General features: G+C 48.0%; 1 protein-coding gene across 2 annotated transcripts in view; it reads right to left on the minus strand.

The window, feature by feature from the left end:
- Positions 1-430: 430 nt before the first annotated feature.
- The window catches only part of MLXIPL (MLX interacting protein like), a 58487-nt gene continuing 38872 nt past the window's right edge, over positions 431-20045 (minus strand). Inside the window, exons 8-18 of one of the 2 annotated variants that reach the window (XM_055001925.1) lie at positions 11703-11887; positions 10724-11276; positions 8819-8892; positions 7784-7952; positions 7496-7608; positions 6053-6238; positions 5710-5829; positions 3749-3876; positions 3412-3535; positions 3100-3229; positions 431-1481 (exon numbers count right to left, since the gene is read on the minus strand). In XM_055001925.1, coding sequence (XP_054857900.1) covers positions 1360-1481; positions 3100-3229; positions 3412-3535; positions 3749-3876; positions 5710-5829; positions 6053-6238; positions 7496-7608; positions 7784-7952; positions 8819-8892; positions 10724-11276; positions 11703-11887 — 1904 coding nt within the window. In that variant the 3' untranslated portion in view covers positions 431-1359. The remainder of the gene's footprint in view (positions 1482-3099; positions 3230-3411; positions 3536-3748; positions 3877-5709; positions 5830-6052; positions 6239-7495; positions 7609-7783; positions 7953-8818; positions 8893-10723; positions 11277-11702; positions 11888-20045) is intronic. The other variant, XM_055001926.1, reaches the window with a different exon arrangement.

The raw sequence follows: 20045 nt of genomic DNA on the forward strand, positions 1-20045 counted from the left end.
TGACTTACGGCAAAACCAGCACTGGCATGCAGAATGGATCATCTTTTTAAAAAATACATCTTTCTAATACTGACGGGCAATCACTGCAAGAGGCTCAGCAGTGCCTTTCAGTGGCACTCAGAAAAATGACCACATTCCAGAAGGCAATTAGCAAACCGACCGTGCAGAAGAAACCACATTTTTGCAACCGCTGCGTGTTTGCTTGCAGTTCTGCTGTGTCTTGCTGTAAATGTGTTCACTGAGTTATGCTAAATGCTCTTTCTCTTTGTTTCTGGAACACTCGGCAGGTGATGGTAGATAAGAGGGTGGATTGCCTTTGATGGGGGGGAAGAGGGCTACCAGAATGTGTTTCACATCCCTTCCACTCGAATGGGAGACTGAGAAAAATTTCTGCAGTTTTGAAAAGGGTAGAAAAGACCAGTTGAAAACCTGTTGGGAAACGTTTACTGAGAAGGGACATCTGTTGTTGTTCTGAGAGATGGTGTTCCAGGGCATGCGCGTATTTATTTTCCAGCTGCTCAGCCAGTACATTTGTAAATAGTTTATTACAAAACTTGTAAATTGGCTCCTGGAATTTCCTGCTGCTCAGAGAACTAGGGAGAGCAAAACAATAGTCTGGGCTGGTGTGCCTCCTCTCTGTACTAGACGGAGGCATCCCAGAAAGTTTAGAGGGGCACCCTGCACTGGTAATCTTTCAGACAAATCCTGCAGGAGTAAGATTATGGTACACAGGGGATCCCCCGCCCCCCCCCCCCGCCCCAGTTCTTTTTCTAGGTTAGCTGCTGTGACAGTTCTAATATGATGACAGGGCTAAGGCAACACATAGACTGTTCTTTTGGCAGAGGAGCTGGCTTCACCTCCTATAATACTTTCGAAATGTGGGTTAAAGCACAAAACAGAAATCTTGGCACAGCTCTGGCTGAAGGCAGGCAAGATTCTCTGGTGAACGAGAACATGCTAACCCCACTGGCTCTGCCTTGATCTCAGGAAACAGGGGGCAAGCCAAGGATATTCCAAAAAGGCATAACCCCCAAAGCTAAGCCCCTTTGTGAAGTCACAGGAAGGGTTATATAAAAGATGTCAGTGAGAGGAGAAGGGGCCAGCTGTGTTTCCCACCCACTCCCCTGGCCATGCATGGTGATTCCCAGGAAGCTGGGAGCAAGGCAGGTCAAAAGAACTCAGAATGAAGCAACTGCTGTGGGGGATCCCTTCCAAGCAAACAGCTGGCGCACCCAGCAAGGTATGCAATGCTTCCAGGCATCCACTCTGTGCAAGCCGTTCTTCTGCAGGGGTGAAGCTCTGTCTTGCTGTAGCCACTGCCCCCCTGTGCCCCCCCCCACTCATGTCTCATCCTTTGGATTAGGAGGAGCTGTGGTTGGGGACCGTGCCCGTCACTGCCTGGGTCGCCTGTTCAGGGATGCTTGCCGGGTTGCTCAGAATTGAAGTGGAGACACTCAGCTGGCGGAGGGAGCTCAGGACAGCTGGGAAAGCAAGAAAAGGGGAAAGCGTTAGGTGAAAGCAACCCCATGGTTCAGCTCAGCCCTGCTCCCTCTCTGGGAACTGGGCTTGATGAGCCAGTCTTGGAAATATGCCACCTCCCAGGGATGTCGTGCTGAGAAAACCTGTTGCTGCCATAACGTCTGCCAGCATCCTGCTACTTTCAGGGTCCAATTTTAAAAGATGTTTTCATATCACTAAAATCCTTGAGATTCAAGTCTCGCTTGACTGACAACCTGTTCCTGTGCATGTTTACTTGGAAGTAAGACTGAGTCAAATGCAACTTAATCCCTCCCCCCAATTGTGTAGTATTATTAGCAACTGCAAACACACGATAGACGATTCCATTATCGCATCAGGTCCACAGCAGGAGGGCAGCAATAAGGCACACAGAAAGGCACATCTGCATAATTCATTCTGCAATATTTGCATAATAGATTCTGGTTTTGTTAGGCATAGGGAGAGGCTGCACGGAGCACTGGATTCAATGGAAATATTATCTGGCCACCCTCTTGCACCCAAGATTTCAGCACACATCACCCCCGTGCCAAGACTATCTTTGTACCACCTGGAATGTTGAAATCCATCTTGGTACTGCGTTGTATTTTACTGGTTTTATTTGTTGTAATTTATCTATGATTGTAACCTGCCCTGAGCCTGCTTGCAGGGAGGGCGGGGTAAAAATCCATCCAACCAACCAACCAATCAGAAGAGCTAGAAACCTGCTCCATTTTCTGTTTTAAAAGAAAGATGAGGCTATCCAATAGTGGAATATGACATCCGGAACCTCCTTCTACACTTTTCTCGCATCATGGCACTCACAGAGCCCTGCCCATGCTAACTGTGAGCTGTCCCCATCTGATGCATATAGTGTTCTTGGGGGTTTGCCCCGCTTTCCCTTCTCCGGAGGACTCATCCGAATCGGCACCTCTCCACTTCTCAGAAGTGCTATAACACATTGTGGGGTGGCCTAGATGCAAATGGCCAGCGTGAAGCTGGTCCAGGGGCCCTTGGATGTCCTCGGAGGGCAGGCTCCCCCATGTGTACTCATCCCTCGAAGACTTGGCGTGCATAACTTTGTGAGCATCAGCCAACACAGGTCAAAACTTGCAGGAAAATGTTTCCGAAAATAAAAGCTTTTTATAAAAAAACTTGGCAGCTATCATACAGTTCCTCGCACCCAAGGAACCCCCAGGTTGCAGGCATGGGGTTGAGATTCAGCGGCAGAACTTCTGCTTTGCATGCAGGTCCCAGGTTCAATCCCCAGCAACTCCAGTTTGGAGGCTCGGGTTCTGTGATGATGCGAAAGACCCCGGACTTGTGACTGTGGAGTGCCACTACCGGTCAGGGTAGATCATACTGACCTATGATCTAACACTCTATAAGGCAACATATACTCAAATCAACATCAGTTCACACTTTAAGCCACAGAACATCAAGCGCCGTCGTCCTCCCCACAAAGGTGAGGCAATTGGCAACCAGAGATGGGGCTGTTTGGTGGTGGCACCTTGCCTTTGGAACATTTTGGTAAGGAAGGAAAGGCCCACCCCGCAGCAGCTTGGCAGGCAGGGGCAAGGAGAAGTGGGGGGGGGGGCTACTCACTTGGCCGGAGAGCTGGGAGAGAGCAGTACTGCTCCAGCCAGGCCAGGGATGTCTGGCTGAGACTCTCCATGCTGGTGGTGGAGACCATCCCATTGAAGGACTCAAAGAGGGGTCTCATGATGATGCTGAACTGAGACAAGGGGAGCAGTTAAGGGCAATGCATTTTGGGCAAGGGGCTGATTGGCTACTAGGCTGCACCAGCTGCCCCTGTGCACACACCCTCCCCATCCAGTTCCCATTGGCTTTCCCAGGAAACTTCTAAACGGCTGCACTTAACACCTACTCCTGCAGAGCCCACATCCGAAAGGATACAACCCAGAACTTCCAGTTCTGCAAAGTACACGAGCGCACATACTGGTCAAACATGTTTCGCATCTGGTCGAAGCGCTGGCGGGTGATGGGCACTCCCGTGGCAGGCAATTGCTGCTGGCACAAGCTGGAAGGACATAAGATGGTTTTGTACTGAAAGAGGGAAACTGAGGCTTGGCACAAAGGCTGGACCCCCCCACAGTCCTCCATGGTTTGCAATGTGCGGTCCTGCTCCTTCCTCTATCCATGCAATGTGGTGCAGTCAGTTTCTCTGTCCGATGCTCTTCAGAACCCTCCCCCGTGCCCCCCAAACCCCACATTCCCTTTCCTGCCAGCCTACTTGATAGCGGCATTCAGCTCTCCGATCTGATCCCGCAGGCGCTGTGCCTCTTCCTGCAGAGCAGCTCGCTCCTGTTGCAGCTTGCCAATGTATTCTGCGGTCTTCTGCAGGGTGGTGGCTTTGCTGACCTGCGGAGCATTGGAGGTGTGGGAAAGAAAGCAAGTGTGGATTTTGCCAGGGCTCAGCCTTGGAGCGGCCAGGTGCTGTTAACCAAGAGCCAAGCTACAAGTGACGCCTGACACAGGTCGGACACTTGTCAGCTTCCCTCAAGTTTTGATGGGGAATGTAGGCATCCTGGTTTTACAGCTTGGCTCTCCATTACAGCTGCAAAACCAGGACGCCTACATTTCCCATCAAAACTTGAGGGAAGCTGACAAGTGTCCAACCTGTGTCAGGTGTCACTTGTAGCTTGACTCCAAGAGAGCGATCAACAGCATTTCAGTGAACAAAAGTCGAAACAGAAGTCAGAAATCAGACTTTTGCACAGGTGAGTTGCACGTTTTTTAACAAAGGACCTGCCATCTATTGGCATGTTCAAGACCAACACAGAACCTTCATGCTCAGAGGCCATCTACCTCTCAAAACCAGTTGCAACAAGAAAGAGAAGCCCCATCTGTAAACCCTTTCGGTAGCATTTTGGGGAACAAGAGGCTCCTTTGGTGTGACTCAGCTAGACTCTTCTGAAGTTCAGGGTCCAATTTTTCATCATATCGATGCTCAGCAACATTTCTTAGATCAACTCAGAAGAAGGAGCCAGAAATCAGACTTAGCCAATTTGGTGTAGTGGTTAAGAGCACAGGATTCTAATCTGGAGAACCAGGTTTGGTTCCCCACTCCTCTGCTTGAAGCCAGCTGGGTGACATTGGGTCAGTCACAGCTTCTAGGAGCTCTCTCAGCCTCACCCACCTCACAGGGTGATTGTTGTGGGGATAATAATAACATACTTTGTAAACCGCTCTGAGTGGGCATTAAGTTGTCCTGAAGGGCGATATATAAATCAAATGTTGTTGTTGTTGTTAAGGACAAAAATAGAAAAGAGTCCAGTAGCACCTTTAAGACTAACCAACTTACTGTAGCATAAGCTGTCGAGAATCACAGTTCTCTTCTTCAGATGCATCTGAAGAAGAGAACTGTGATTCTCGAAAGCTTATGCTACAGTAAAGTTGGTTAGTCTTAAAGGTGCTACTGGACTCTTTTCAATTTTTGCTACTACAGACTAACATAGCCAGATAAGAGGAGTCCTCCGAGTGTAGAACACTCCAAAACAAATTACAAACCTCGAAGGTTATATATTAAATATATTTTGTAAATTTTTATATTTTTGATTCTTACAAAAGTGCTCAAAAGTGATCAATATTCTACAATAAATATACAGCTAATAAACCTTTATAAATAATCATAAATATTCATCAAGCGTCCAATCCTTCCAGTCCACTTTGGATTCCAAATGCCAGAGTTGTAAACTATATATTCTTAGTTCTTGTTCTATTTCAAAGCTGTTAATATCTGTGTGGAGCTTGAAAACTATAAATATCTGTGTGGAGTATCCTCACAGACTACAGACTAACATGGCTAACTCCTCTGGATCTATGTTAAGGACAAAGGCATTGTATTTCCTGCATATGAAGGAGAGCCAGGGAAGTGAGACCCTTTGAATGTTATCCTTCCTTCCCAGAACCGTCCCCATCGGTAACCATTCTGTCTGAGCAGCGGCAGGGGAAACAGGTAATCTAGGAGGGCAGCAGCGACCCCAATTTCAAGTCGAAGCCCTAGACAGACAAATTCCTCAAGGCCAACCCCCCAACTTGAACGCTCACCTCCAGAGGGCTGTGGACATTCATTTGACCCCTGCAGCATACTGTGGGTTGGAGAACTTGGCTTTATTGGTACATCCCGACGAGCTGCAAAGGGGGGCTTTGTGGCCTCAGACCAACCCTCTCCTTCCCTGTCCCCCCACTCACCTTGAGACTGGGTTGGGCACTCAAAGTGCTGACTAGGCCATGCAGCGTATCAAAACCAAGCTTAATGTTGAAACGGCGCTTCTGCTCGGCAGAGATGTGGGTGATCCGGCGGCTCTCTGTCTGCAGGAGAGGAAAGGCATGATCATACACTGCCTCCTCCCGTAAAGCATCCTACCCAAACTGGAAGGTCAGCCGCAGAGGCTTTGCTTTCGGTTCCTTCCTGCACTATTTGGTAGAAGGTAGGTCTGACTCACAAACCGTTATGCTGGAATAAACTTGGTTAATCTTACAGGTAGCCCCTTGATTTCTGTTTTACTTTGTCTGGTAGGCAGTGAATACTTACACAAGACAGGGCCTTGTTAACGGTGGCACCTGGGCAAATAGCAGTTTCCCAGGGCCATCTGTGATCAGCAAAACTGCTCTGGGGAGGGGAGGCTTGACTCTCCTTGCTCTCATGCCATGGTTCCAGTCTGGGTTGGGACTCTGTGTACCTGGACACGGAACTTCCAGCATCTTGTCTGGTCTGGAACTAAGGTTGCCAATTGTTAAAGAAATTTTCCTTAAGCTGTGTAAAATTTAGCAAACTTTTCTTTGCTATAAGCTGGGATGAGTCTTGGCCAACTCCCTCCCCTTGCTCTCCTTTGCTGTCTCCTGTCCTCTCCTCTCTCCCATCTTCAGATGGTGGCTGGAGATCTCTTGGAATTACAACTGATTTCCATGCAACAGAGATCCGTTCCCCTGGAGAAAGTGAGGGCTTCCGAGGGTGGACTCCGTGGCATTATACCCCCACTGAAGCCCCTCCCCACCCCCTTCCAAGCTCCACCCCCAAAATCTCCAGGAATTTCCTTACCCAGAGCTGGCAACCCTTGGACTCGAGAGCGGAAGGGAAACTGGTGAGCATCAGGCAGTTCATTCCTTAGAAATCTCAATTTCTTGCTGCCCCACCCCAATCTGCTATCCATCATCAGTCACTACCCCAAATCTTAGTTTTCCCTGTGCTCTGCTATGGCAATCATTCCCCATATTATGTGGCCAAAATCAGGAACTGGGTGCAAGACCACCTGGGCACTCTATCCCAGGGATCTGAGAGGGAGCAAGAAAGAACTAGGTAAGGATGTGGTTGCGAGGGAGATGGCGTGGGAGGGGTGAATGCATAAGCTAGAGTGATGTGCCAGCTACTAGACTAGAGATTATTTTTGTTGAAGAAAGAGGCATAAGAGGAGCACTGCGCCCATCTTATATTTTTATGCGTGAAGTTTTTAAAAAATCTATGGTTTTAATCGTATAAATTAATTTTAATGTGTTTTTAAAATGTTGTATTCTGCCCTGAGCCCTTCATGGGGAGGGCGGAATAGAAATCCAAATAAAACAAAATAAATAAATCTTGTTCACTGTCATGCCACCGTCTCTGGTCCAACAAGTTTTGCAGGTTTTCCTTGTGCTTCAAAACCTGCTTGATCCAGTGATACCAGGAAGGAGGCCTCCATTAAACCAACTACAGGTGTCATTAAAAATAATATTTCCTTAGATGGCCATAGCTGAGCGCAGGGAAAACTTAGATTTTGGGTGGGGACTGGCGATGGGTAGCAGATTGGGGTGGGGCAGCGAGAGAGCGCGATTTCTGAATAGTTCCGCAAGGAGGGCAAAGAAGATACCTTTCTCCATGGCTTCTCCCACTGTTTTCTGACTTGTCTGTCTCAACTCTCGATTCATCCTTATTGCTGAACCCTTTCCATCTTTGGGGGACAGAAATTCATTGGGCAGGTTGGAGGCAGAAGCGACTGACCTTGCTTGGTTCTGGCCTGCTCCGGGGAGATGAGTAAAGAGGGGGGGAAATCCTGATACTCAGTCCCTCAACGGTCACTGGGGAACCCTGCCCCGACATCCTCCGGTTGCTGCCTGGGAAAAAAGCTTCTGTTATTAATTGCCTTTGAGCATACACCAGTGCATCTGAGCATACTCAGAGTGCTTTCCCTGCCTTGTTGAATCTGTAGTGATTCAGCACCGCCCCCCAGCATAAGAGCATAAGCAGTTGGACAAAAACAACCCTATATCCTGATTCTGCGTGGCTCACCACAGACTGGCGTGGGTGAAAGCCTTTCTGTCTTGGGGACCAATAGTGGTCCTGGCGGCGACGGCGTGATTGGAATGGGTTGTGAGTTGTTGGAGACGGGTGAGAGTCGGGGGCTGATTTGGTTCATTCTGGGCAGGAAGCAGACAGGTCCGTCACAAACAGTACTTTGCTACAAAAGCAAGAAAACTTAAGATTAGCTATCATGGGTTCATCACAGGTTTTCAAGGTAAGAGATTAGCAGAAGTAGTTTACCATTGCCTTCTTCTGCACAGTACTAACTCAAATTAACTTTGGTCACATCATGAGAAGACAAGACTCACTGGAAAAGACAATAATGCTAGGAAAAGTGGAAGGTAGTAGAAAAAGAGGAAGACCTAAAACAAAATGGCTTGACTCAATAAAAGAAGCCACATCCTCCAGTTTGCAAGATCTGAACAAGTCTGTTAATGATAGGACGTTTCGGAGGTATTTCATTCGGAGGCGACTTGACAGCACATAACACACAACATCATAGGTTCATTGTAATTCATGACATGGGTGCCTGTGGAACTCAAAAGCACAGGATGTAGAGATGACCATGACAACCAACAGGGGAGGGTTGTCCTGTTTTGTGGACTTCCCAGCGGTATCTGGCTGACCACTGTTGAAATCAGGCATAGACAAAACTTGATCTGTCCATAGACAAACACGGCAATTTCAGTTGTGATTTCTCTCCAAAGAAAAGCCGTATTTCTGCTGTCTGAATAGAGGGTACAAATTACATATCCTTGTATGCGTCTGTTTAGTTGTGTGCCAAATGGTTCTATGTGTCTTCACTGTAATTTTTCCTCTGCCACCTCCAACTCAGAGGCGCTCCCTCTTCCCATCTGAAGTTCTTGAGATTCCTGGACTTCTAATTGCAGATGTCTTCCATAAGCACGTCTACATCCCTTCCAACTCCTGGTCTTAAATCCTGTTTGGAACCTGGAAGACAAAAATCTCCCCTGCTTCCTGCCAGACCTCCCATAACCCAACTTCACCCCAATTGACTCTTACCAGGGATTCTGGCACCGTGTGGGTGAAGGTGTGAGCGGGATCAGGCACAGCTTCCAGGTTTGGCTCTGGTTTAGCTGCAAAAAAGAAGAGTCAGAAGGGGGAAAAAGTATGCCAGTGGACGAGGCGTGGGTGGGTACTATGTTCATAGCAGCAGTTGTTTCTCTTTCACAAATTCAGAATGTACTTTAATTCCCACCGTTAAATGGTCTGTCCATTTAAGCAGAGTGTACCCCCTTACTTCTGTCCAGTTTGTTTGGTCAAACATTAATATGTGTAGGCAGGGCATTTTTTCAGTGGGAACATGGTAGAACGGAGTTCCGGCACCTCTTGAAAATGGTCACATGGCCGGTGGCCCCGCCCCCTGCACTCCAAACAGAGGGGAGTTTAGATTGCCCTCTGCGCTGCTCGGTGGCGCGGAGGGCAATCTCAACTCCCCTCTGTCTGGAGATCGGGGTGGGGCCACTGGCCATGTGACCATTTTTGCCGAGGGCGATTTAAACTTTAAAAAACTCCCCCCTTGTTCCAGCTGACCCAAAGTGACGTCATTGTGCGGTCCTGAGTTCCACCACTGAGTTCCACCACCTCTTTTCCCAGAAAAAAAGCCCTGTGTGTAGGGCTTGATGCATTCCTTTTAGGGTGTCTCTGTGTGCCACAAAGAAGAGGTTATAATAGAAAAAACAAACAAACAAGATCTCAAGAATGAGAAACAAGTCACTTCAAAGCACCAGTACTAGGTATAGATCCAAAACAAAGTAAAGTTTTATCTAGTCAGTAATCTTCATATTTACAATCAAAATGGCAATGCAACAAGTGTGACAACATGAAATGCAGTCAATGTTTCTAACAATATCACAAATAGTCTATAAACTTCGAAAGGAAAAATGAATTCTTCAATGAAAGGAAAGAAACTGTCCTTTCTTGTACTAAGATGCCTGGCTCTCCCAGATTATTGTTTCATCACTACACAATGCTGACTGTCAATGGAAACTTTTCTCTTTTCACTGCTACTTAGTAAACAGCTACACATCTGGTCACCTTTGGCGAGGCAAGATTGCTTCCAGGCAACAGGGGAGTTCTACAGAAAAGGGTGTTTTTCTTTTTAGGCCACAAATGATATTAAGATGTGGGAGCAAATGAAACCATGACGATTAGGACTGTCCACCAGAGAAAAGATTTTTTTCTAGTTAATCATCCCTCGTTCAGCCAATGAACAGATATGTGAAATTATACTGTGCTTTTGGGATTCACCTGTTTTTTTGGTTTTGTTTAATTTTTTAATTACATTTTTCAAACAAAAAAAGAACCACCAATCTGTGAATTACAGATATAACAAATTCGATTACAAAAGGGGGGGGGGGAAGAAAAAAATCACAGAAAAAAACCCAAAACAGACAATGTTGAATCAAGTTGTTGACAGAGGGCTTAATATTTAACACATTTTTCAGATTTATCTTGCAAGATATAACTAGGAGAGGAAATCATTAATGGCACAGGGGATTTTTTTAAAAGCATTTCTTTATGTACTTCATACGTAGAGAGTGCCCTCAAGTTATAGCTGACTTTTGGCAACCCCTGGTGGGGGTTTCATGGCAAGAGACTAACCATTGCCATTGCCTGGCTCTACAACTCTAGTCCTTGTTGGAGGTCTCCCATCCAATTTCTAACCAAGACTGACTCTGCTTAGCTTCTCAGACCTGATGAGGTCAGACTCACCTGGGCTATCCAGGTCAGTGTATGTACTGCATATCTAACTCCTCTGTTGAGCTGGGAGCCGGGGCACTGGACATTTGTCCCAAAGTGTGGCCCTGACAGCATGTGGCTACCTGAAACAATTCCTGCACTCCCTCTCTGGCACCCACGAAGAAGCCCCTCTTCTTTCCTTGGCATCCCTTTTACCCCACTTACCTGTGGTCAGCAGTTGTGTCAGACAAGGGTTGGGGGCTGCTGGAGGCACGGGGAGTCCTGTGGGTCTCTTGCTCTTGGAGTTGATGACCTTCGCTTTGGGCCTGCTATTCCCAGATTGCGTCTGCCCTCTGGGAGTGCCAAACATGGGGCTACTCGCAATGCCAGCCTGCACATGCAGGGCACCAAAAGGAGCATGGTACGCTGAAGGCAGATCTATACCATAGCCTGGCACTGATACGTTTGGGGGGAAACATGGTGTGGAATGCAATGTAGACGGTGGGTAGTGGAATTTGGGGCAAGGCGCCGAGGGAGACGGGCATGTTGGGTCCTGACTCAGTAGTGGGGTACTTGGCAGAGGGGGCAGGGTGGGGCAGAAAGACCCATAGGGGTCTGGGCTCAGCCACTTTCCAGGAAAGGCGTAGGGCAAGACAGGTTTCTGCTTCAGGTCAGGGCCAAGGCCACTGGGAGGGGTTGAAGGTGGAGGATTTGGGGGGAGGTCAGGACTGAGGAAGGGGCTGGGCAGATCCAGCTGAGCTGAGCAGGCACCTGCAGGCTGAAAAAGAGAGTGGGGAGACACACAGGATCAGTGCAAAAAACAACGTTGGTCCTGAACGCACAGCAAAGCAACACAAAAGGTAAAGTACAGATGGGGTGGGGGGATCCGCTAGCACAGATATGGCCCCAGATACATTTCCAAGCCCTTGAAATTGTGGTAAAAGAACTAACTGACTGTCGAATACCCGAATTTGCTCAGAGTGGCTCTCCACAGCCTACCAATGGAAGAATAACATATTCCCAGCTAATATGCAACAGCCTCTAACTTAATGCCCCAGGGACCTCCGCTCAGATTCATCCTTGGATCAGGGCCAAAAGAGACACACCAAGGTCAGTAAGTCCAGGGCTAGCTTCCTCCCTGCAATCAAAGGGAGTCCCTGGGGCCACAGCAGCTGGAAGAACAGGTGTTTGAAGGACTACACACCTGGAGGCGGGTGCTGGGCAGGATTGGTGAAGCAGCAGGGCCCTGGGTGAGCAGCGTTTCAGCTGGACTGGGCAGCAGGTCGCTGCCACCACTGTACAGGGTCTCCGGTGCAGGCACAAAGCAAGGCTGCTCCTGGTAGTTCAGGGACGGATGTGCCGATAGAGAACGCGGACTGGAGAAGAAATCTAGGCAGCCGAAGAGACAGAGCGTCTGTGGTCAGGGTAGGCCAGAGAGGTTGTGTACGAAAACATTCCCAATTTTGCAACCTGAATCAATTATGCAACTTTAATCCACATGGACACGTTTGCACATCTTATTTTGCTTCTGTTAGATGCAAGGGTGGGGCAGGGAGAAACACAGAGGGCCAAGTATCCCCCCTTATTTATTTTATTTATTTATTTATTCAATTTATATACCGCCCATCCCAGGGGCTCTGGGCGGTGAACAGTTAAAATTGATAAAAACAAAACTAAAATCAATATACAAATAATAAAACAAATTAACAAGGTGCAGTGGTGGGGAGAACCTTCCCCACCCCAAAGGTGGGAGGCCGACATGGCACCGCCCCCTTCAATCACCAAACGCCTGGCGGAACAGCTCTGTCTTACAGGCCCGGCGGAACGATAATATGTCCCGCTGGGCCCGGGTTTCCATTGACAGAGCATTCCACCAGGCTGGGGCCAGGACTGAAAAAGCCCTGGCCCTGGTTGAAGCGAGGCGGGCTTCCTTAGGGCCGGGGACCACAAGTAAATATTTATTTGCTGATCGGAGCGATCTCCGGGGAACGTACAGGGAGAGGCGGTCCCGAAGATATGCCGGTCCCAACCCACTCAGGGCTTTAAAGGTAAGAACCAACACTTTGAACCTGATTCGGAATTCAACTGGAAGCCAGTGCAGCTGGCGCAGGACAGGTGTGATGTGTGACTGGTAAGGTATACCAGTCAGGACCCGTGCCGCCGCATTCTGGACCAGTTGTAGTTTCCGGATCAGGCCCAGGGGTAGCCCAGCGTAGAGTGAGTTACAGTAATCTAGCCTGGAGGTGACCGTTGCATGGATCACTGTAGCCAGGTCCTGGGGCGTCAGGTAGGGGGCAAGTTGCCTGATCTGACGAAGATGGAAAAATGCAGACTTGGCAACCGCCGTGACCTGGGCCTCCATCGATAGGGAGGCATCCAAGAGCACACCCAGACTCTTTACCACTGGCATCCAGGGCAGGGAGCTGGATCCCAACATCTGGCAGCCCCCGTCCCAGCTGCAGGACCTCCGTCTTCACTGGGTTCAATTTCAGCCTGCTCTGTTTCAACCATGCCGTCACAGCCTCCAAAGCTCTGGCCAGATTGTCTGGGGCCGTGTCTGGCCGGCCGTCCATCAACAGAAAAAGTTGGGTGTCATCCGCGTATTGATGACAACCCAGCCCAAACCTCCGCACCAACTGGGCGAGGGGGCGCATATAGATGTTAAATAACATTGGGGAGAGTATCGCCCCTTGGGGAACCCCGCACACCAAAGGGTGACGGGCCGATAGATCTCCCCCGAGCGCCACCCTCTGTCCCCGACTTGGACCACTGCAACAATTCTGGCTCAGCCCCGTTGCCCAATTGTTTCTAGACTTAACCCTGCAATACTGAGGGCTAGAACCTTGCTTTTAAAAGAAGAAATAGGGTTCTGACAGTGTGAGGCACAATAACTCTGCACACAATTGTACTGGTAGTATACTGAATTCTGCAGCAGATATTCTAGTCTGCGCAGGACCAAATGAGTGATCCCCCCCAGCCTGCTCCCCAAATATCAGTTGATCTATTCCAGACCTGTAGACAACCAGACAGCCCAACTGGCCAGACCCTTTTGCTTCCTCTTAACGCCCAGGACTCCAACATGTTACCACCTCTGTCTCTTTCTACAAGACTTTTTGCAGGGGGTTGTGCAGAAATGACCATCAGATACTATCACACAATTCCAAATTTCCCTTTGAAAAAGCCCAGAATCCCTGGTTTGCTGATGGTTGCAGCTGCAAAACTTGCAACCCAACCTTACCTAAAGGCTCCTCCATCAGAGAACACCCTCTCATTTTAGCCTCCCAGCTAGTTGGGAGTCACCATAAGTCGAAGCTGAGGGCTAAGCTACAAGTGACGAATGACACAGGTTGGACACTTGTCAGCTTCCCTCAAGTTTTGATGGGAAATGTAGGCATCCTGGTCTTGTAGCTTGGCTCTCCAACTGCTGTCCAATGGACTTTTCAATGGTTACTTGTCCAACATTCTGCCAAGCTGCCTACATTTCCCATCAAAACTTGAGGGAAGCTGACAAGTGTCCAACCTGTGTCATCCGTCTCTTGTAGTTTGGCCCTCAGAGGCAGCGATTTCTGCAAGATGACCAAGAAAACATTGCTTAGGAGCTGGGCAAGGGTTTTCATTTTAGGTCTCCGACATCCAAAGCTCATCCTTTTCATAACCATGTCCTCTCTACTGCTCCTTTCAAGCAATTTTGGAGTTCTGGAAAGAACCCTGGCTGACCTGTTTTCTAAGCAATCCAGTCTAGGGCAGCCACAAATTGATATGATTTTTCATTTTAGACACGACAAATCTGTCTGAAAACAGAAATGTAGGCTTGGCTCGAGGGTGGTGTTCAACCTTCTGTAAATTTATATCTAACAGTTTTAAATATGTAAATCCTTTATTCTCCTTAACACTTCTTTCACATATAATAGACAGAACAATTATTGGTTTTATAATCAACATTTAAACTGTCGGTCTGTTGTTTAAAACACTCTGGACTTAATTAGGTTATGATTGTATTCAGGGTGTTTTTTTCCAGGAAAAGAGGTGGCGGATCTCTCAAGAGGGAAATGAGGAAGCAACACACGGGATTCTTTGAAATCATATTATTTTCAAGCACTATTGCCGAGTATTTTCAAGAGGTGCTGGAGCTCCGTTCCCCCACGTTCCCCCTGAAAAAAAGCCCTGATTGTATTATGTAATTTGTATTGGTTAATAAAGTTTAAATACATTTTTTTTTAAAAAGGGTGGTGTGTGTTTTTCGCTGCCCTGCAAGGAAATTAAATTTCCCCACCACCACCACTGCAATTGTGTCAACACTTTTCCCTGCTTTGTGAGTGGAAACTTCTTGCTTTGTGCAAGAAGGAAACTGTAGAGCTGGGATACATCTTCCTTCTCCGGATCTTGTCAATCAAAGATCCTGGGGAACTGTACTCTCTATTCCAGGGTTTCCTCCAATTAGCCTGGCACCTTCTGACCTCTGCTACCCTTTGCAACCTCCTATATCACCCACTGGGTTGGGCTGAGCCCCACAAGTAGAACTTCCTCCCGGCCACTGATGCTGCTCAGATCTTCCCTGCTTCTACTTAGCCAAGGACTGGTTTGGACCGCCTGCGGTTCAAAGCAGCAGAGAAAACAGCTGCAATTGTGAAATAGGAGTTTCTGCCACACAGAAGCAGTCACGGGTCAAGACCCACCCTTGGGCCACAAAAGCCCAGCCCTAAACATCGTGGGGCCCTGACCACAGCAGGGTGGGGTGCTTTAGAGGGAGAGGGGGAGCATTGCCACATTCAGGAGCGGCCCACCCAAAATTTGCAACATAGTCTTCCTGAATCTCAGCTTAGCTTCTTCATAGACCTGTCAGAGCTTGGAAGAGAGTTTAATGGTCTGAGAAGAGGTACTGGAGCTAAGCTCTGCCTCCATGCATACCACAACTGAAGACCTGGAGGCTCTGTCCATTGAAGACACATTTACAGGAATTGAAAAAAATGTTTCTGAGTACGTTCACCGTGTGCCCCTCTCCTCAGTTAAGTAGCTAACCAGGTTCTTGTTTGGCCTTCAGATCCTCTTCATGTTTTATGGGTACACTTAAGTGTGCCTTTATACACAGGCAGCGTTTATTTCATTTATTTATTCCCTGCTTTTCTCCCTAAGCAGATTACTACATAATTCTCCCTTACTCCACGCTGTTCTAACGCCAACCTTGTGAAGTAGGTTTGACTGCGAGTATAACCACCCCAAGGTCACCCAGCAAGCTTCCATGGCAGACCAGGGATTTGAACCCAGTTCTCCCCTGCCCTAGTATGACACTCTAACCGTTACACCATGCTGGCTCTCCAAGTATAGGCATTAGAGAAGCTGATTCACAAGAAAGCCAGGGCTAGGGTTGCCAACCTCCAGGTGGGATCTGGATATCTTCCAAATTACAACTGATCTCCAGATGACAGAGATCAGTTCACCTGGAGAAAATGGCTCCATGGCGTTCTACTCCATGGAAGTCTCTCCCCTCCCAAACTCTGTTCTCCCCAGGCTCCATCCCCCAAATCTCCAAAGATTTCCTGGAGTTGGCAACCCTAGTTGGGACTGAGGGCTTTCAGCTGAACATACGCTCCTTGGCCACCTGGACTGGCAATTCAGTGTGAAACAGTTGCATCAGACGCACCAATGTTTCCAGTATTCAACCACCAAACACGAAGCAGAAGTGACAGTACCTCTGAACATGTGCCAAGTGCCTTCTCTCACTGCCACAGCTACCTTCTCATGCATCTGGAGTTAGCAGGTGCAAATCTTAAGCCACACCTATTTTCCAATAGAAACTAACTCGCAGCTGAGATGCTGAGTCTACTCTGCTCGACTCTGAGAATCAGCCAAACATACTCCTTTCCTAGCAGCACGCCCCCATGTCCAGCCCCCCTGTGGCATGTGCTTTTATTATTTTTTTGCTGGCTCCCCTCCCTCTCCTTCTCGCCTTGCGTGCAGCCTGTGGCTAACCACATCCCATGGCCTTCCCGAAGCTGAGCCCCGTGACCTGGCCGTGGCGCACTCTCCCTTCCTGTCCCTCCCACGCAACTCTCTTGCTTCCGCAGCATCAGACAGTCCAAACCGCTGCCTTGGCATTTTTAGGGCTCACTCCAGCTCAGAGGGACATATTCATTATTAGCCCTGCTTGCTTCCTCAATCTCGAGTGGAAATTTTGTAAACCGCAACCTCTCTGAAGTTTCTTTTCCATCCAAAGCTGGTACAATCCCTTTGCTCATTTTTGTTGACATTCAGAGTGTTTTAATTTCCTTACAACTTAACAGTTAGCAAGAAATCAGTTGAAGCTGCATGCATTTGCGTGAATAAAACAATTGTTCAGGTGGAGAGAGCATTTCCTTTTGCTTTTCGAGAATATGCTCCTGTGTCAGAGCAGGTACCATCTGAGAAGAGGCACCCTCTGGGGGAATGGGAATGCCTCTTCCCAGATAGTACCTACTGCGCGCATCTCTAGCAGAGTAATGGTACAGGCCCCCCCTCCCAAAAGATGGAGCCTACATTAAGAGCCCTGTGGCGCAGAGTGGTAAGTGGCAGTACTGCAGTCCAAGCTCCGCTCATGACCTGAGTTCGATCCCGGCGGAAGCCAGGTTCAGGTAGCCGGCTCAAGGTTGACTCAGCCTTCCATCCTTCCGAGGTTGGTAAAATGAGTCCCCAGTTTCCTGGGGGTAAAGTGTGGATGACTGGGGAAGGCAATGGCAAACCACCCCGTGCCAAGAAAACGTCGTGATGCAACATCCCCCCCATGGGTCAATAATGACTCTGTGCTTGCACCTTTACCTTTACATTTGTAATTATTTCTATGAAAAAAGTTAATTTGTCCCCTGTTCTTTTCACTTTGTTGTCACAACCACCCTATGAAATGGGTTATGCATGGGCTTGAAGTTTTTTACTTAAAATCATTTTGTAGCACAGATTCAGAGTCTGTATTCCAAGACATGGCTGCATTCAAAAATCTCATTTATTTCTCTCTTGATTCTGGTCTTCCCACAACAGAGAAGACCCGTTTGGCTTCAGCAATACGTTTGTGACACGTGCCTTCGGAGCAGGCTTGTGTGTTGCCTAATCCCCTGTGGCGACTCAAGATTGCTTCCAAGTGACCAGCTATGGAAGTAATAACACAAGACAGTTCTTCAGGGTCTTTTTTAAGGCTTACAAATGAAGGATTGGCTCCTATGGGCGGGTACAATTCCTGAACATATTTGTTATTAACTTTGACTAAGTTACTGGAATGGTTGTGTTAGACATCCATGTGATTGGAAAGAGAGAGCGACTAACTCCAGCATATGCATGACAATTAGGCCAAAACCAGCAAGATTGCTTCAGGCTGGCTGCAAAGTGTTCTTTGTACCTCTAAGTATAAGTAATGGTTATGCATATACACTTCAATACTGACTCACAAAAGCTTACGCTGGAGTAAATTGGATTAGTCTATAAGGTGTCTCTGAATGCATGCTTAATTTTCCTGCAGTGGATGGACACAGAGACTCTTCTGGAGTTGATGAGCTTGACTCCTATTTGTCCTGGGGGCTACTGGGAAAAGATGCACTTAAAAAGACCATTCTAGTCCACACTTACATAAATATTGCCCCTTCTCTGCAGTCTTTATGTGCGCTCACGCACACCCACTTATGCAATACATCAAATGCATACACCCAACTTCCTACCCCACCCCAAGGTTCACAGAAATACCCTTAATCCCTCATTTTCCCCTCCCCAACAACTTCACAATACAATACACCCTCACCACACACACAGCGTGACCACTTCCCCCTTTCAGCTTCCCACCAAACACACGACACCCTCCTCTGCAATGTTGCCCCATCCCTGCACCCCCCCACCACTTATTCAAATCTGCCACCACAGCTTCTTTACACACACACACACACACACACACACACACACACAACTCCCCCCCCCCATATTAGGGTCCCCACTTGAGGCCACTGCCACACCGAAGTTTTTCGCTGCCTTAGCTCCCAAACTGGAGCCTTTTCATTTTGGAGATTCAACATGATGTTATGCTGTAAGCAACCTGTTTCCAGCCCTCACCCCCCCCCACACACACACACTTTCCCAAACCTGCTTTACTCCAATCTTTCTGGAAAGAAAGCAGACGCAGGGCATTAGCACACTGGCTGCTTCCACACACGTTGGATAATGCACTTTCAACGCTCTTTAGTGATCATTTGGAACTGGGTTTTCGTGTGTGAAATACAAAATCCACTTCTAAAGGATAACTAAAGTGCATTGAAAGCTCATTATTCAACGTGTGTGGAAACGGCCACTGTCTGGAAGGAATACTGCGCATTATCCTCTTTGCAACAGGTTCTCCATCGGCACCACCTTCCTGCTTTCAGCCCCTCGCAGGTGTCGTTTCCCCAGCGTTTCTCCCTGCCGTGCCACCAGAGCACTTTCGATATAGCACTAGAACAGTGGCGCTCACGCCCTGACCTGGATAGCCCGGGTGAGCCTGATCTCATCTGATCCCAGAAGCTAAGCAGGGTTGGCCTTGGTTAGTAATTGGATAGGAGACCTCCAGTGGGTTGCAGAGGCAGGCAATGGCAAACCACCTCTGTTGGTCTCTTGCCATGACCCCCCCACCAGGGGTTGCCATAAGTCAGCTATGACTTGAGGGCACTCTCCACCACCAGTGGCACTCACAAGCCACGTTTGCAATTACTGTTGACTAAAAAAGCCACATTTACTTCCATCTTGGGCATGAGACCTGCACTGCAGAGAGGCTCACAGCTTATCCATTCCTAGGGTTACCGGTCTTAAGGGGTCTCTCCTGGAATTTATGCTCTTGTTTTTATTATTTATCAGACTTTTGTGTCTATTTCTGACTGTAGATTATCACTACTTTTATGCCAATAAAGGGATTGATTGATTGATTGATTGATTGATTGATTGATTGATTGATTGATTGATTGATTGATTGATTGCAACAGATCTCTAGATTACAGAGATCAGTTCTCCTGGAGGAAATGGCAGCATCGAAGGGTAGATTCTAAGGCATCACATCCCCCCTGAGCTTTCTCCGATCCCTGAACTCCATCTTCTCCAAAGCTCCAGGGATAGCCCAAGCCAGAGCTGGCAACCACCCATTTCTCTGGCAGTAGTTGTTTCAAGGTGGGCCCCAACTGCCATCCAGAAGCCCCAGTGGGTTGACCTCACTTGTTTTCTTGAGACATGGGTGAGGTGCCACATTGGGGAACAATGCTCAGAAGAGACACGACTGGTACATCAAAGAGCCACATGTGGCTCCCGAACCACTGAGTATCACTACACTAGAACAGTCTTTCGCAGCTCATCTATTTCAAACTTTAACGGAACCTATAGCTCTGAAGTGCATGTAAGAAGAGCAAAACGCACAAGAGTTGGTAAGTCACCACAGCAGCTGTGACAACCACATCCCAGGAACCCCGAGTGGGTGTGTGAAATACATGTAGAAAGGAACAGCTGGAAAAAAGATGGCAGAAAGCATGCAGAAATTTCCCATGCAGGGAAGCTCTGTCTCCAACGTACATGTCTC

Source organism: Eublepharis macularius, chromosome 17 (genome assembly GCF_028583425.1).
Source record: "Eublepharis macularius isolate TG4126 chromosome 17, MPM_Emac_v1.0, whole genome shotgun sequence".
Lineage (NCBI taxonomy): Eukaryota > Metazoa > Chordata > Lepidosauria > Squamata > Eublepharidae > Eublepharis > Eublepharis macularius.